Here is an 18,048-nt window from a genome sequence, read left to right as displayed (position 1 = left end):
TCCTACACTTCACTTTATTTTATCACTTCCAAACAATTTTATTAGATATCTCATTGTTTTCATCATTTTTGTATCTAGACAAATTGCATATGCTATCAGGATTTTATATTTCTATATATCTGCTTATATTACCAGTTCAAGTTCTAAGTTTATTAAGTTGTTTTAGAAACCAAAGCACTATTACAACTTAAAATTACCAAAATAAAGCAAAAACAACAGTAGCAGAAAAGTCAAAGACATAATTCAGTAATCATTTGCCACATCAAATACGTTTTTAACAACTACCTAAAGCCGGCAAGTGTGGAATACTAACAAAACCACAGAGGTAGTGAGTTCCACAGGTAAGGAGCCTGATATTAAAATGAATGGAAACCAGGGGGTTCTAAATTCACCCATGGAACTATAGCAAGGCCCTCAGATGATAAACATAAAACCTGCACAGGGTATTATGGTTCAATGACCTATTATCTGGTTGTATATAGTACTTAAAAGTCTTGTTTAATGATGCATTGTGCAGTATTTTTCCTTATACATTTCCTGTTGTTGGATATAGTTATTAATAATTTCCTCTATGACTTCAATTTGTAATATTTTCTGTGGAGTTTTTCTCTCCAGGTGTCTGTTGAAAGGGGGAGGGGTTTGTCCAATTAGACTTTCCCAGTAATCAAAAGATAAATAAATTAATAACTGTTGCTAATGAGCTACCCAGACTGCCATGAGAGTAAAATCCTTATATATTTTTTTATTCTTGATACATTTCATCACTTGCTAAAACAACGTATCTGTTCACACTTGTGTAGTATCACACTCTCTACAAAAAGGAATTTATGTATTTATTTATTTATTTATTGCATTTGCTTACAGGAAAAGTCTGACTGGGCAATAAAACCCTTTTTCACCAGAGATTTATTTATTTATTTTATATTTGTTTACCTGAAAAGTCTAACTGAGCAGAGCCCATTCTCAGTGGACGCCCGGGGAGAAAAGCTCCACGATTCAAAAGTAAATTACATCATTACAATTAGATCAAAAACAAAAACAAATAATGTTCCAGACATTTCCACAATAACTGAACAAGTTAAAATGACAGGGAGAAAAGCTCCAACTAACATTACATACACATAAGATACAGTATATAGAGATAGCAGATATCTTGGCTAAGACAAAAGGAGCACAATAAAATCCACATTTACATACGGTGTACAGGGTTGCATTCACATTTACATATGGTGTATAGGGTTGCATTCACATTGCAATATGCAGTATACAGAGTTTCATTCTCATTACATTATACCAGTAACAGTTATGGATATGTGTGTGTAAACACTTAGATTCATGAAAGGAGAACAATATAACCATATATTTACATACAACACACAAGGCTGACCCTAGAGAGATGAATTTCATTATTACAATTAACAGTAGTGGATATCTGTGTGGTGACTTCACTTTTAAACTCACAAAATCATCTGTGAAAAATATACTGTAATAATGCAGCAATGGGCGTACCTTCGTTGAAGGTTGTGAGTCCGGGCTGGTAACTCGGCACGTAAAAATCAACTACCAATCATTAGCAGACCAGAGTTCTGCTGTGGCGACCCCTAACCGGGAAAAGCCGAAAGACACAAACAAATAATGCAGCAAGACAGGTTAATTGTAATAATGTAAGGTTGCCGGAAAAAAATAGTTATTTTGAGATGGAAAGAGTGGGCAAGAGGTTTTAGTTCATAGTTAAAAAAAAAATAGGAGGATATATGGAAGATGTTATCTAGAGTAAGGAGGTATAAGGTTGGGGAAACTCATGTTGATTTCAACTCTGGTCATTTCTCAGCCCCATGAAAGTGAAAAAGGCCACTGCGTTTTGTTGTTTTAAAATGATTGTTATGTACTGCAACTCATTTGCTTTTCTGTGCTAAAACAGGTAACTAAGATAAATATAACTACATGTAACATTTTTCCAAGGTTATTAGCAATGTTTTTTTTCTAAGATTATTAGCAATACATATTTTTGGGTGGCCGCAAATTTTGGGTGGTTAGCATTGCCGCCTCACAGCAAGAGGTTCCCCGGTTCGATCCTTGGCTGGGGTGCCTTCTGTGCGGAGTCTGCATGTCCTCCCTGTGGTTGTGCGGGTTTCCTCCGGGTGCTCTGGTTTCCTCCCACATCCCAAAGACATGCTGTAGGTGGATTGGACACTAAATTGGCCCTAGGTGTGAGTGTGTGCCTTCTGTGGAAGGTTGGGTGCCGGGCTGGCAACTCGACACCATAAAACTCCACTGCCAATCATGAGCGGACAGGTGATCCACTGTGGCGACCCCTAACTGGGAAAAAGCTGAAAGAAGAAGAAGAATTAACAATACATATTTTGCACGTTAAGAGGGGAGAGAATACTACAGTAAGTACTGCCAGCAGCATTTTCCAACCACAGACCAACATGAAATTAGATGAAGAATACTCCAGTATTATGAGCTGTAACCCCTAATTCCCACCTTATTGTCCATTCCAAAGTAAAATACCGAGTCATATCCATCCCTCCGACTGACCATTGCACACTGATAGTATAATTACTGGCAGTGCAAAAAATTTGTTTTCATCTGGAGAAGTCTTAATTAGAGGATGAAAGCATTCATTGTAGTATTGAAATTAAACACTTGAAGCAGAAAAAACACTTTGATTATGGTTTCCTTCATTTTATGTATTAAAGTACAACTTTAAATAGGCTGGAAATCCAGACTCTAGAGAGACTGACTTTAATAAATGAAGAGGATTTTTAAGAGATTTAAAAAAATTTAAAAAAGAGGACAATCTCTCTGTGGGTTGTATTAACACCCTTTTAAATTAATTTAAAACAAAGCTGTCTCACATTGCTGGCAATTACACTATCATTGAACTATACTTGTTTTTCTGTTAAAGAAGCTTCATGATTGCCTGATTTTGGGAGGATTTCCCTTGTTTATCTGCCACCAAGGGAGTCACAACAAATCTTTCCAAAATCAGGCAGTCCTGAAGCTCCTTTAATAGTTATTGTACTCTTAAGAAAGATGGAAGCAGAGATGGAGGTCTCCAGTTCTACTTACTTGTGGGCAGTTAGAGCATAAACCTCAGTTCATGTCCCTATTCACTTTCCTACTACCACACATCAGTTAAGACTGCTAATTTCACTTATGCTGTTTTTGCATCTTCCTTCTTTCTTTAGGATCATGTACAGACACACTTTGCTTATGTCTTTACTTTCTGGCCAAGTTACTTCATGCTAGTCAGCCAAGGAACACTTTCATAGCTGCAGAGTTTGTGAAAATAAACAGAAGCAGGAAATACACCTTAAAACAACAAACCAAAAGAGCCCTATGGACCAGAAATCAAGATTTATTTGACTTAGTTAACTGAGGTAGCGCACTGATCCATATAGACCCTCTTTAGATCATCCTATGAGCTCAGTCTTGTCAAGTGGCTTAGTTAGAGTCATATATTTGGGCAAATTGAAGTTGAGGGAAACCACAGGAAACAACTTATTAACAGCTCATTGCCTTAATATGCCCAAAGAAATTCTAAGACATAACTGTCCAGAACTGATTACACTGAGTAGGGGTGCAATGGTTGATCATCCCCCCGCCACACACACACACAGAAAAACACTATTGGCTTTCTGTATTTCACCATTTTAATTCTGCTAGTAATGATTCCTGCCCAAGATGTTGCTAGCCATGTAACCTACTTCCCAGCTAACCTGAAACATAAACGTAACATTGTTTTATTGTTTAAATTAGTTTTTGATTCCTCGGCAGTTACTCTTGCTGTCTATCTGTAAATCTTTCTCATTCTATCTAGAATATGAAGGCAGTCACATTCTGTCACACTGAGACTTCCCCAAACCACAGAAAAGCCATTGAGCCTCCCAAGGTATTGAAAAGTACTTTGAGACACCCATGCAAAAAAGTAAATGCTGCATGCACTCTACAGAAACAAAACAATGTCACATAGAAACACAGACACACATGCACACAGGTGCACACACATGCAAATACATATGTTTTACATAAAATAAATATTTTTTCTTTTGCTCCCAAGCCTGACAACTGACCATCAAGCCTTCCCCTGAAGTCTCTCTACAGTCCGATTCATTTCTATCAGGATGACAGCCTTCCAGCCCTCCAGCCCATTATTTCCCCTTGGAGTGATGGTGATTTTCCATGTGTGGTTAATGATCCACATTGGGGCTAGGGATTTTCTAACTGGCTCTATGTACTCCTTGTACCCGCCAAGTAAGTATTTCTGTATCTGGGCATAAAATGTGAATTGAGCAGGTCACTTCTCTTCATGAATGACATAGGCCTGCAGACAACTCACTTTCTTTGAATGTAGGTTCTCTAGTCCCTTTTGATGAGCTGGAACAAAACATGTGTTCCTGGGCATGTGCCTGTATCTAATAGCAAAAAACATACGATAACAAGCAATTCTGCCCAAAAACACACCAGCAGTCAGATTCCACCAAAGTTCTTTATTCCATCAACGATCTGGTACCTCGGCTGTTCGCCTTCAAAGGATCACATCATGTGCCTGTATCTACTCTGCCTAAATTCAGGACTGCTAACTTATACTAGGTCATTTCAGTTGTAGTTAGGACTCTGTCCATTTATGCAATAGAGTAGACAACTGAATTTACAAAAATCTGACCTTTTTTTTTTTTTTTTTTTACTGAGTTGCACTCAAATGCATGTAGTCTATTTCCACTTAAATTCCATACAAAAATGGTGAATATTTTAAGTGCATAACGTAATAATACATTTTGGACACCACTTAAACAGGTCTGGCCTCTATAGGGAGACTGGCTTTTCCATTTCAGAAACACTGGTGTAGGGATAAGTTCACTGCTTTGTAATGATAAATATTGAGTGCTTAAGTATAGTTTCAAATCTAACAGTAGGAAAAGTTTAAAAACACTCACCAGGGTTGAGAACTGGACATGTACAGCCTCTGCTAGTCCAGGATTCTGGGTAAAGACTTTGATTTCCTTGGAAAATTTTAAGCTTAGTCATTTTTAATACTTTCTTGATCTGCACACTAACTTCAGCATGAGAACCTTTATCATGAGCCGCAAGAATCTTTGCTTTTATAACTGTTACAAAAGAAGTTTAAACAAAAGAAATTGCAGATTTATTATTTTTTAACAGCAGCAATATATAAATTATCTATATACATTCTGATATCATGCACAACACATCTCTAGTCATGCATCTTGGTGACTATATAGTGTAAGTTTAAGAAAATGCACCTCCAATGAAAGAAAACACCATCATAGATTATTTTAAATATTTTTTTGGTAAGGAAAACATTATAGATAATCATTGTATAAACTAGGTTTTAAAGACAATGCTGTTATTTCAGTTGGATATATTCAGTAGTAACATAATGATATGAGATATGCAGATCACACCCTCTTTTAGTGAGACAAGGGGAGAACAATATGGTGTCTGGTATTACTGAATGAGAAAGAAGAAATGTGCAGCCTGAATATGTCATGTTTTATCTTTTGCCAATTTCTATGACTTAAAGCTTCCCAGCTATACGCTATGCTCTTGTATCCTTTGTACCTGTTCCTGATTCATCAGGGCATACTAGCACATGACAAATATGCAATCAGCATGGCTGAGCTTGAAGTATTCGTAGTAAGCATCTGTCAGGAACAGTGAGTCAATAAAATAAGTAGAGAAAACTGTTACTGATGAATGAAAATTCATCATAGCTGTTAAAGCACAAAATACTACAGAAGAGTTATTTAAAAAAAAAAGATGTACAAGTTTTCATGTGTGTCCACATAGTGTTTGTGTACTTGTATGTGTGTATGCATGTGTATGAGTGAGCATATGTATGTGTGTATGTACTCGTGTGTGTGTGTGTGTGTGTGTGTGTGTGTGTGTGTGTGTGTGTATGAACACGCACGCACAAGTGTTTATATATGTATGTGTCCATGCATGTATTTGTGCATGCATATGCACGTGTGTGAGTGAGTTTGCGTATGGTTGTTTTTCCACTGTATTGCTATCACTGCAGTAGCTGAGCTGATATAAATGATGGGTTGCTATCAACGTGTCACTGAAGATTTTGTAATGTGGACATTCTGTGACAGCTATCTGGTTGCTTCAGCCAGTACTCTGTGTTGCTGGTGGCTTGGGGGCAGCAGCTGATTCATGCTACAAAGGAGTTGGCCAGACAGTGAATGTCTGAGTATCCAAAGGGTCACTCTGCTTTTCTAAGAGGACTGGTACAGATCAAACAGCATCATGCTAACTTTGGGGGACAATGCAGACTCATTTGACCTGTTAGCTCGCTAGAACTGGCTGTGCATGGGAGTGAAACAATGATGTTATTGCATGCTTGTGCTTATAATGAAGCATACCTTTTAACCTGCAAACACTGAAAAATAGGATTAAAGGTCCTTGAAAAGTAGGTATATCCAGCCAAAAATCTGGGCATTTAAATAGCATAAAATTTGAATACCAAATAGTGGATAACTTCTTGCTTCCAGTAGGAATGTGTGACAGTTTCAGAAAAATTAAAAAAAAAAACAGTATGACAAAAATTATAGAAAATATAAGCACATGATCAAAGAGACACTGTAAAATCTGTAGACATTAATGAACTGTATTGCAAAATTCTACTACACAAAGTCATTAGTTTTGCTTCTGAAAAAGAGAGATGTAAGATGTGTGCTCTCTTTTTTTTTTAAATTATTGGTGCCACGAGTATGTTGATCATGTAATGAGATTTTTTTGTGTACTGTACAGTTTAAAAAATCACATTTGGTAAGGGCAATTTAGAAAATTGTATGAAGGGGTAAATCAAGCTTGAAAATAGGGACAGAACTCTGTGTGCAGATAGTAAATCAGGCCTGAAAATAGGAATGTTCCTGTGAAATAGGGACAGCAGAGATTTCTGAATGAAAGATAAATGGAAGGAATGATGTTACTTTAGTTTAATGGAACGAATCTTAGTGCAGATTCCTGTCCCGGCGGTGCATACTTCTCAAGTGTCCCAAGTTGCCCTGAAGTACTTGGCTTTACTGCCAAAAAACTGCAGCAGTCCCAGCTCCCTATGCAGGTGCTTGCAGTGCCTGTAATGCAACAGTAAAGACCTCTATTTTGGCTGTTGATAACTCAGCCAAGTAGAGAGTTATTTTACTTTCCCTGATTAACATGCTGCTAGTGACACACCACCACCTTCAGTCACATCACTGATATCACACGTAACAAATTTTGACTGTTTCTTCATGTGGATCAGAAATGTGCCATATCTTCCGTTAGGCCTTTTGGATCAACGTATTAAAAAAACAACAGAAACATACATTGCTAGCTATTCATGCTAGCCTCTTAAAACTGGAAACTTTACTACTGGAAAAATCATTGGGAATGGATCACTGAATGCTTGGTTATCAGATTTGTTGTAGATGTGGCTTTGCTTCTACTGCAGTCTGCTCCTACCCTAATTACAGAAGATAAGTGATTGTTCTTCACTACAGATTAGGAGGTTTTTTCCTGAAGAATTTTTCTGCCATTGCCATTTGTCACAACTTGGGAGGTACCACAGACAACAGTACAGGAAGCTAAAGTTACACTCTTTAAAGCCAGACGACACAGTAGCACCCAGGTAAGTGAGATTCACGCACAAATAACTGTCACTGATTTTGCAGAACAGTGTTATATAGACTATCAATCAGAGGACTTTAGAAAGGACTGGGAAGACAGGCTGGATAAGCAATTCAGAAAGAAACAATGGAGGGATATATGTATGGCAACTAAATATGCAACAAAATCTAGAAGATTTAGGATTTTTGCTTGCAAGTGTTTGCATTGGTATTTTATACTCCAAGCAGATTCCAGGAATTTTTCCTCAGGAAGATTGTGAATGTTGGAGGTGTGATGGGGAAGAAAGGGGTAATTAGGGACATATTTTTGGGAGTATAATGAATTAGCAGACTTTAAAAATTCCCTGCAGACTACTCTGTCAGAAATATTGGTAGACAAACCGGTGTAACTAAGGAAATTATTTTTTGAACCGCAATACATAATTGAAATTGCCTAGACATAGTAAGGCCTTGCTGGATCTAATTATGGTGCTGCCGAAAAAGCAGTTTCTAGAAAATTGTAATCAAAGTGTAAACCAATCATACTAGAAGTAGTGAATATAACAACATTGATAAAAGAACTGGAAGTTGTATCTTTAGAAAATGGTAGTAACAAATTGCATAGAAATAAATGGGAATTGTAGGAATAATACATGCAGAATAATGTTTTGGAAGAGAAATGAGGTTTAAGGGAAGGCAGGAAGTGAATGAGCTGTGTAATGTTCTGTATAGAAGATTATATTAGCTCCAATAGATGGCGCTATCAGACTATGTGACTCAGGCTGGTATTTCCCTGACACTGAACAGCATATTACATCACCAAGGAAGACGCCACAATATGCTCAAAAATGATTGATTTCAACAACTGGCTGTCTTTCTGGTGTCATTCTAAGGGGATCCAATATTTATCAGCTTGGGAGGTCATGGTCAACAGGTCATGTTGCTTTGCCAAGGTCCAGGGATGGTCTGCACCTTTTCCTTTCTTTTCGAATACTGTGCCTAATTTTAGGCAATGCCAGATTGACAAACCTACCAACATAGCAAAATCAACTTAACAGAACCTCAAGGTGTTACTGCTCAATGTCAGGAGCCCAAAAAAAACAAAAAAAACAAAACTACACTCCCTTTCAAGTCCTCCACACGCTCGAGAATAAAGATATCTGTGCAATTACCGAGACATGGTTTAAAATGGCAGAGAGTACCCTAGCAGTGCAAGGTTTCAGTGCCTTCCACACTTTTAGACTAGTAGCTGCACAGACCAGGGCTGAAGGTGGAGGTGTCTCAATATATCAGTAACAAGCATACCTCTAGGGTGGTCAAAAAAAAAGGACATAGGGTCATAGGTGTGTACTAGGCTAATGGCCTTGGAGCCTTTACAAACCTAGCCCATTGGATTACCCTGACATTGTGCCACCCGACCTTACTTCCCAGTGCCTCTGTCGAGTAAAGCCACTGGAGTGATCCCTGGGGTGAATTTTCTATTTCCCATCCACTCATCAAGATTTCTCTTGAAGAGGGCCAGTGAGGTGCTCTGCTTGACATGTATGGGAAGTCTATTCCATAGCACGGGCAGTCCCTGGGTTATGAACCTGTCCCTCCAGCATGTTCTGTTGAGTATGGTAATGAGGTTGAGGTCTCTGGAGCGTGTGGTGTGGAGGGATTGTGATTTCTTTAGATGCAGTATTTCTAACAGAGCTGGGTCAGACATGGCTTTGTAAGTCAAGCAGAGATTGTCTCTAAGTAGGCAATATGAGGCAAAGAATAGTTGGGAGTTTTTTTAGTCTGTCCATATAGGACAAATGTTTAAGGCCTAGGATCCTCTTTGTGAGGTACTTTTGCTGCCTCTCCAGTTGTTGCAGGTGTTTAGTGAGGTACATGCCAAATGGGGCATTGTATGCAATGATTGGCCTAATGAGGGAGGAGTAGAGGGAGACAATGACCTCTTTCTTCCTGTATGCGAAACCCTTAGTAATGAGATGTGCCACATAGAAGAACTTTCTGACCACAGTGGCAATGTGGTGGTCAAAAGAGAGGTTGCTGTCAACCTGTGTTTCCAGATCTTTTATAATGCCTTCTGTGTTCAGTGGACTACCATCATTGTGGTAAGTAATGGGAACCGGGTTTTTCCAAAAGGGGATGACAACACATTTTTTGGCATTGAGCTGAAGGCCATGGTTCTGACACCAGCCGTTGGTCTCAGTGAGGTCTTTCTGTAGGATGGCAACATCACTTGGGGAGTTAATAATATCTCCCAACTTGCAATCTTCTGCGAAGTTTGTCAGTCAGAGTCCCTTTGTGTTGGCCTGGACTTCAGAGAAGTAGATACCAAACAGGGGAAGACCCAGGACCGAACTCTTTGGGACTCCACTCATGACTGGTCGACAGTCTGACTTGGAGTCAGCTACTTTCACACTGTGGGTTCTACCTGTGAGCCAGTTTGCAACCCACCTAGTGATGTAGGGGTTGATGCCTAGCTTAATGAGGTTTTCTATGATTCCTGAGTGGGGAATGGCATCAAAGGCCTTGGCCAGATCAAGGTAGGCTGTATGAACCACCTTGCCTTCATCTATAGCTCTGGTGACTGACAAAGAAGTTGACCAAGTTGGGAAGGCATAAGCTACCCTTCACAAATACTGTGTGGGATCCAGAGTTTGGAGATTCCCTATATCCTTGTTTATTAGATCCATGATGATGTATTCCATAGCTTTGCATATCAGACTCGTCAGGCTAATGGAGCGATAGTTCCCAGAGTCTGTAGTCGTTCCTCCTTTTCGGAGAGGGATGACTGCAGCAGTGCGCCATTTGGTAGGGACAAAGCCTGAGGTGAGGCTGTGATTGAACACGGCACACAGGTGAGGTGCCAGTTCACTCGGTAGTTCATGTAGAACACAGCCAGGGATATTGTAAGGTCCCATAGAAGCTGTATTCTTGGCCTTGGACAGTGCTGTTTTAACCTGTGCAGCAGTAATACTGGGTGCCTGGCAATCTACTGGTATTGTGACTGGCCTCTTGGGGGGGGGGTAAAGTTGGCATTGAATCTGTCGGCCAATGCATTGGCAATATCTGTTGGCTCGGTATAGGAGGTACCATTGTGCATTAGCTCAGAGCTAATCTGGGTATTGCCATGGAGATTCTGTACATAACTATAGAAGGCCTTGTGGTTGTCTTTACTATCTGCTGCAATTCTGTTTTCATAGCTAGCTTTAGAGGATTTGATGAGGGATCTCAACTTTTTGTTGAGGTTGATAAGGGAGTTTTTCCAGTCTTGGGACTTCACCTTATTCTGCATCAGTTTCCTCCTTCTGTTGTAAAGGAGTTCCTCCACATGCAGATCACCATAGATAAAATCTTATCCCATATCCTAGCCAGTCACCCTCCATGTCCCAAGAAGCTCACAATGCATACTTGGACCTACTGGTGACACCTACCATTCAACTTAACATCCTATTCATGGGAGACTTTAATAACCTCTGTATAGATTGGGAATCCTACAAGGACTCAAATCTGCAGGCACAGAGATTCCTGAACTTCGTAAATACAAACACCCTTGACCAAATAGTGAATACGTCCACAACATACTAGACCTCATGCTGACAAATATGGGAGAATGCTGCAATCCCCAATGTCTCATCCACCCTGGTAAGGTCTGACCATAAAGCTGCCGCCTTCATAATCAAAATCAACTTCGTAATCCCATTAAAACCAGTAATAGTTTGGAACTATTCCAAGGCAAATTACCTGTTATTAAGAGTGATGTTTTGTCAAAATTCGATGCCCCTCTGAACCTTGAGAACACACCAACCTGTACTGAATTGTTATCAGAAACTGTGTGTACAAGCATGTCACTGGCTGCATAGAGGCTGCTGTACCATCCCAGAATTAAACCCATTACTAGCCCCAAAAACAAACCAGTGGCATATCAAACTAAACAGGATGTACAAAAAAACAAAAAAAATATATTGCAAAAATCAGGAAGACTGATTCCAATAAAGATAAAAACTTCCTCTTCAAAGTAAATAGGCAGTTAAGTGAGCTAATTAGGTCAAGAAAAGCCAACTTTGAGGTTCAGATATCCTCCCAGGTGAAAGATACCATAAGGACTTCTACAGCTATGTCAGAAATCTCAAGGGCAGCACACGGCAATGTGCTGAACTGGTGGTTAATGGTGCCACATTCACCAAGCCTAGTGATATAATGAACCTATTAACAGACAAATTAATTTCTAACTTTACCCGCCTCTTACCAACCTCCCACCAGTAATACCATCAGGCATAACCCCTCCAACTGTAACTAGGAAACATGTACTGGCTGCACTCATTAAAGCCAAGAACATGGCCTCAGTGAGTCTTGAGTAGTCTAAAATATGACTTAGCAAGACCCCTGGAGTCATTATTTAACTATAGGCTTAAAAAGTACAGTTTTGTACCTACCATAAATGTAGATGTTCGAGTGTTCACACTGCTGCAGCCATCACACTTGGGTCATCCTGCCGTCAGGCGGTCCCGCAGTCGGCCAGAGTTCCAAAGTCTTGGTCCAGCGTCGGTTGCTGTCGCTTCTTCCCTGTTGTCAGTGCGCCAGGGGTATATAAGATGCATCTGACGCCATTATCTTCAGTTTTTCTTGCCCCAGATGTCAGGTGCCCCCAATAGGTAGGCAATACATATTGTTATATAAAAATATACGTATAAAAATAAAACAATACCTTCAGTCACAAGCAAATACACCACAGAGGTTGTATAGGATAGAAAGGTATAGATAAGTCCAGCTAGTTCAGAGGGGATGGAGGGAGGGTAACCTGGACTGCAGCAGTGTGAACACTCGAACATCTACATTTATGGTAGGTACAAAACTGTACTATGTTCATCGTGTTACACTGCTGCAGTCATCACACTTGGGTTGAATTCCAAAGCTAAGGATGGGTGGTGGAACTAAACAGGGTTTGGAGAGGCTAGTAGGCCCTGCAGAACTGCAGTGGCAAAGCCAGCTCTGGTTTTAGAGTATAGAGGTAAGTGATAGTGCTTGGTGATGGTGTGCACCGAACTCCAAGTTGCAGCCTCCAAAATATCCTTGGTTGGTACCCCTCTGAGGAAGGCTGTTGATGTTGCTGTAGCCCTGGTAGAATGGGGCCTGATGTTACCAGGCACAGATTTCCCATGGTGTGTGTAGCAGAAATGGATACAATGTCCTATCCATTTTGAAATGGTCTGTTTTGAGATAGCTTTTCCTTGAGATCCTGCAGCATAGGATACAAAGAGCTGGTCAGATTTTCTGAAAACCTTAGTTTTATCCAAGTAGTAACGTAATTGCCTGTGAATGTCCAAAGAGTGTAGGAGCCTTTCCCCTTTGTTCTGGGGGTTTGGATAAAAGGTGGGCAAATGAATGGTTTGGTTTAGGGCCACACTGGATACCACCTTCGGCATAAAGGAAGGGTTAGTTCGTAACGAGACTCTGTCTTGATGAAAAATGATGAAAGGCTCCATTGCCATTAGGGCCTGTAGTTCTGAGACTCTTCGTGCTGAAGTTATTGCTAGCAGCAGGGCAGTTTTCCATGATAGGAACTGTAGATCAGCTGTGAAAGCTGGTTCAAAGGGCAGAAGTATAAGCTTTTCCAAAACAAAGTTGAGATCCCAAGTTGATGTTGGTGCCCTCCGGGGCGGTCTTATGTTCTTAGCCCCTCTGAGGAACTGTCTTAGTAATGGATGCGAAAATATAGGAGGATCCGTGTTGTACTGAGCTGAAATAGCTGAGGCGTGGATCTTAATAGATGAGAAGGAAAGTCCTTTGTGCAACATCTCAGTTAAATATTGAAGAATCTGAGGAATATTTGGGACAAGGGAATTTTAATAAAACCTTGGTGGATACTGTGTTCGTTGTTCTGTGCTTTTGGCTGCTTTCGTTGTTGGATTTTGGCCTTTAGCCTGATTCCAGGCGCAGAATCTTTTCCATTTGTCTGAGTAGACTTTCCTGGTGCTGGGCCTCCTGGCCTCCAGAATGACGTCCATCGCAGCTTTAGAGAGAAGTGTTGACTGGTTGTTTAGGCAATTTGCCATGCAGCCAGATTTAAAGTCTTGAGCTGGCTGTGTAGAATCTGATTGTTTTGCTGAATGAGCAGGTGAGGAATTGTAGGTAAAATCCATGGTGGGCCTTGAGCCATGTTCCTTAGTATTGGATACCAGTGTTGGCGTGGCCAGTGTGGAGCAATGAGTATCATTTGTGGCCTCTCTAATATGGCTTTCAGCAGCACCTTTGCCAGAAGAGGCAGTGGAGGAAAGGCATACACTGTCAATGTTTTCCAACTGAATGAGAGGGCGTCCACTTTCCAAGCTAGTGTGCGGTATGTCCTTGTGCAGAATTTCCGTAGTTGGTAGTTTTGGGGGGAAGCAAACAGATCTATGTCTGGGCTCCCCCATTTTTGAGTTATCATTGCGAATACTTGTGGATCTAGTTTCCACTCGTGAGGATCTATGATGTTTCTGCTTAGATAGTCTGCCAGTGTGTTTTTCTTTCCTGGCAGGAATTGTGCTTGTAGTTGAACTTGGTAGGTCAGTGCTGTGTTCCACAAGGTCATTGCTTGTCTGCATAGGGGGTAGGAGTGTGTGCCCCCTTGCTTGTTTATGTACCACATCACTGTGGTGTTGTCTGTCTTTATTAGGAGTTGTCCTGGATGTAGGAGGTCCTTGAAAGCTGTTAGGGTATTTTGTACAGCTAGCATCTCTTTTTGATTGATATGTAGATGCCTTTGGTTTGCAGACCATTTGCCCTGAATACACTGTCCTGCCATGTGTGCTCCCCAGGCATAATCCGATGCATCTGTTGTTATAGTTTGCCTGGCTGTGGGTAAGGTAAAAGGCTGACCCTTGTTGAGGTGACATGCCTGAGCCCACCATAGAAACTCCTGTTGAAGGCAGGGAATGAGTGGAATTATTGTTTCCAAGCTGTGGCTGTGTTGAGTCCATACGCTTTTCAGATACCATTGTAATTTCCTCATATGCAGTTTTGCAAATGGTATTAGTAGTATGCAAGATGCCATGAATCCCAAGGCCTGCAGAATTTTTCTTGCAGGGAGTTGGGTCTTTGTTGCCATCATTTTGAAGTATTGAGTCAGCTGTCCTTGCTTGTCTGGCATGAGATAAGCCATCTGGGCCGTTGTATTTAAGCTGGCACCCAGGAATGTTATGTCTTGTGAGGGCACTAGTTTTGACTTCTTTTTGTTTACTGTGTACCGTAGGCAACTTAGTAGGTTTTTGACAAACGCCAGATGCTTTAATAGAATGTCCTTGCTTTCTGCTTGAATAAGGCAGTCGTCCAGGTATGGATATATTTGAATCCCTCTTTGTCTGCAGTATGCAATTACTGGTGCCAGGCATTTTGTGAAGACCCTGGGCGCAGTAGATAAGCCAAAGGGCAGTGCAGAGAATTGGTAATGGGTTGAACCTGCAATAAATCGGAGGTATCTTCTGCAATTTTGTCTGATAGGGACATGCAGGTATGCCTCCTTGAGGTCCAGCATTACTAGCCAAGCCTTCTTGCCCAGAATGGGAAGAAGTTGCTGTAGTGTTAGCATCTTGAATTTGGGTACTTCCAGGTATGTGTTTAGAACTGAGAGGTCCAGAATGGGTCTCCAGACTTTGTCCTTTCGGGGAACTAGAAACAGTCTTGAGTAAAATCTTTGTCCTTGCTCCTGTATAGGAATCTGTTGAATGACACTCATGTCCATGAGGGCTGAAATTTGCTTTTGAGCCTCTACCCATTGATTTGGTGGCAGGTTTGGCATTCCTTTTATCCTTGGCAAAGTGTGAAAGTGGAATCTGTATCCTTGAGATACAATATTTAGGACCCAGTTGTCTTTTGTGATGATGTGCCAATTGTCTGCAAAAAGTGCTAGTTTCCCCCCCAAGGGAGCTGCCAAGAGGGTTTTGCTTGGTAGTCTGAGGGGTAAGTCATTGTGTTTGTCTTCTGGTAGTTTGAGACCTGTCTTCTCCTCCTTTTTGGGTTGTGGCACCCCATTGTCAAGGCTGGTAAGAGCCTTGTGGCTGGCCTCTGCACCTTGGGCGTCTGTATCTGCCCCTCTGTGGTCTGGCAGAAGCTGGAAAGGACCAGTTTTTGGTTGGCCAATTTCTGCTGAAACAAGGGGGTTGAACCTGTAAAAAATCCTTGACCGTCTGCATAGATTTTGCCTTATCCTCCATTTTCTTTAAAACTTCTTCTGCTTTTACACCAAATAAAACATCCTGCTGTAAAGGTGCATCCAGTAACTTTGCTTTAACATGATCAGGTAAAGTTTGTTCTTTTAACCAGCCATGCCTACGTATGACAGACCCTGTCACTGCTGCTCTACAAGAAGCTTCCAATGAGTCAAATCCACATTGCAAAGTATGTTTTCCAACTTGTTCAGCTGAATGCAACAAATCTTGCATTTCCTTGTAATCTGGCTGTTGTGTATGTGTGAGCATTTTTTGTTTTAATTGAGATATCAGATATTGTTGATATTTCAGCATGTGAAACTGACAATTTAAGGCCCTCATAGCTAGAGTAGCTGAGGTATATACTTTCTTTCCCCATTTGTCTAATGCTCTAGAATCCCTTTCAGAGGGCACAGGATTTTTAGCAATAGAGGCCTTAACCTCTTTGGGACCCTGGGAAATGGTTTCTGGGTCAGCAACAGGGCTTTTAAACAGGAATTTGTGTGAGTCGGGGACTCTGTAGTATCTGTCTGGTTTGGCTGGTGCAGGAGGTAGTGAATTTGGGTTAAGGCTAGATTCTGAATAAACATCATCCACAATGTCTAACACAGGTGGAATAGCAAGTGGTCTGTGCTGGGGTAGTAAAAGGAACTCTCAGAGCCTTTTCTGAGAATCAGAGTAATCCTGGCCTTCTCAGTGGAAATGTTCCCTCAAAGTATGTAAGGTTTCCCCAAAAGAGTAGTCTTCTGGGGGAGATGCAGAAGGGATAGACTCTTCAGCATCAGAATCTTCATAAGGGGGAAAGGAATATTCCTTTTCCTCAGAAGAGTCTGAGGAAATTGAAACCTGGTTAGAGGAAGCGTAGTCCTCCTCCTGCCTCGGCCTTTAATCAGGAGTGGGATGGGAACCCCTGATTAGGGTAATTAAGTCTTCAGCCATCTTAAGCATCTGTTTCTTAGGCATGGGGCCTTGTACTGGAGACTACTGTACAGTCTTCTTTGTTTTTAAAGGAGTTTTCAGTTTTGCATAGGATTTAATAGTGAGTGTAGTCGGTCTGAAGACACCTTCTGCAACTGAAGGCGTTTCAACTGCAACGGAATCTCCTTCAGGCATGGAGTCAGAAGGGCCTAAAGGTAAAGGTTGAGGAGGTCTAGCAATCTCTGCTTGTGAATCGGATGTCACCTGGGGTTCTGAATCAGCGGTCTTCAGGGGCTGCGTAGGCGCCTCACTGAAAACCGGAGAACCGGCGACTGGCCTAGCAGAAGCTTCGGAGTCCGGTTTGGATCTCGGCTGCCTGTCCTTATCTCTGCGTTTTTTATGCATTCCGGTAGTCGGTTGCTCTGACGGTATGGTATAATTAAATTTCCTACCAAAATAATGTCGGGCGAAATCAAACCGTTGTTTAATAGTTCGTTTATTAAACCTAGCACAAAACCGACAACCAGTGACGTCGTGGTCTGGGCCTAGGCAAGGAATACAATAAGAATGAAAGTCCTTATGAAGTATTTGCTTCCCACAAGAAATGCAATTGTTAACTTTTTCTGACATCAGACTGAGGCAAGAAAAGGTTCCCCAATGGGGTACTTAGCTTTATGAAGACTTCGGTCTGAAATTCGATTTGAAAATCTCAGGAGTCAGCCGACTGGCACTTGCGAACTGCTTCTGCTTCGGGCACCACGCGGCAAGAAAGACTGAAGAAAATGGCGTCGGATGCATCTTATATACCCCTGGCGCACTGACGTCAGGGAAAAAGCGACAGCAACCGATGCCGGACCAAGACTTTGGAACTCTGGCCAACTGCGGGACCGCCTGACGGCAGGATAACCCAAGTGTGATGACTGCAGCAGTGTAACACGATGAACATCAGGCTTTCTGCTACATGAATGGAGGACTGCAACTGTCATCCCTCTTCATATGGGGAAGACATGTAACAGATCCTGGAAACTAAGACCCATTAGTCTGACTAGGCTTATTTGCAAAGCCATGGAAAGAATTATCATGCAAATTATCAGTAAGGACATAGGAGACCTTCAGACACTGGATCCAGTCCAGTTTGGCTTTGTCAATGGAAGGTCATGCTTACTGAATCTGGTGGACTTCTTTGAAAAGGTCACTAAGGCAATGGATGAGGGTAAAACGGTGCATTCTACCTACCTGGTAAGGCATTTGATACAATATTCCACTCTGGCATTGTCAACAAAGTTACAGAACTAGGTGTAAATCCTTTTATAACACTCTGTCTAGCT

General features: G+C 41.2%; 1 protein-coding gene across 1 annotated transcript in view; it reads right to left on the bottom strand.

Moving 5' to 3' along the window:
• The window catches only part of NTN4 (netrin 4), a 299,848-nt gene that overhangs the window by 23,812 nt on the left and 257,988 nt on the right, over positions 1 to 18,048 (bottom strand). The window contains exon 9 of the mRNA XM_044087633.1: positions 4,944 to 5,114. Within this exon, the coding sequence (XP_043943568.1) occupies positions 4,944 to 5,114 (171 nt within the window). The remainder of the gene's footprint in view (positions 1 to 4,943; positions 5,115 to 18,048) is intronic.

This window comes from Protopterus annectens, chromosome 11.part0, assembly GCF_019279795.1.
Source record: "Protopterus annectens isolate FY-2018-M chromosome 11.part0, PAN1.0, whole genome shotgun sequence".
Classification (NCBI taxonomy): domain Eukaryota; kingdom Metazoa; phylum Chordata; order Ceratodontiformes; family Protopteridae; genus Protopterus; species Protopterus annectens.
This window is presented reverse-complemented; position numbering and strand designations above follow the sequence as displayed.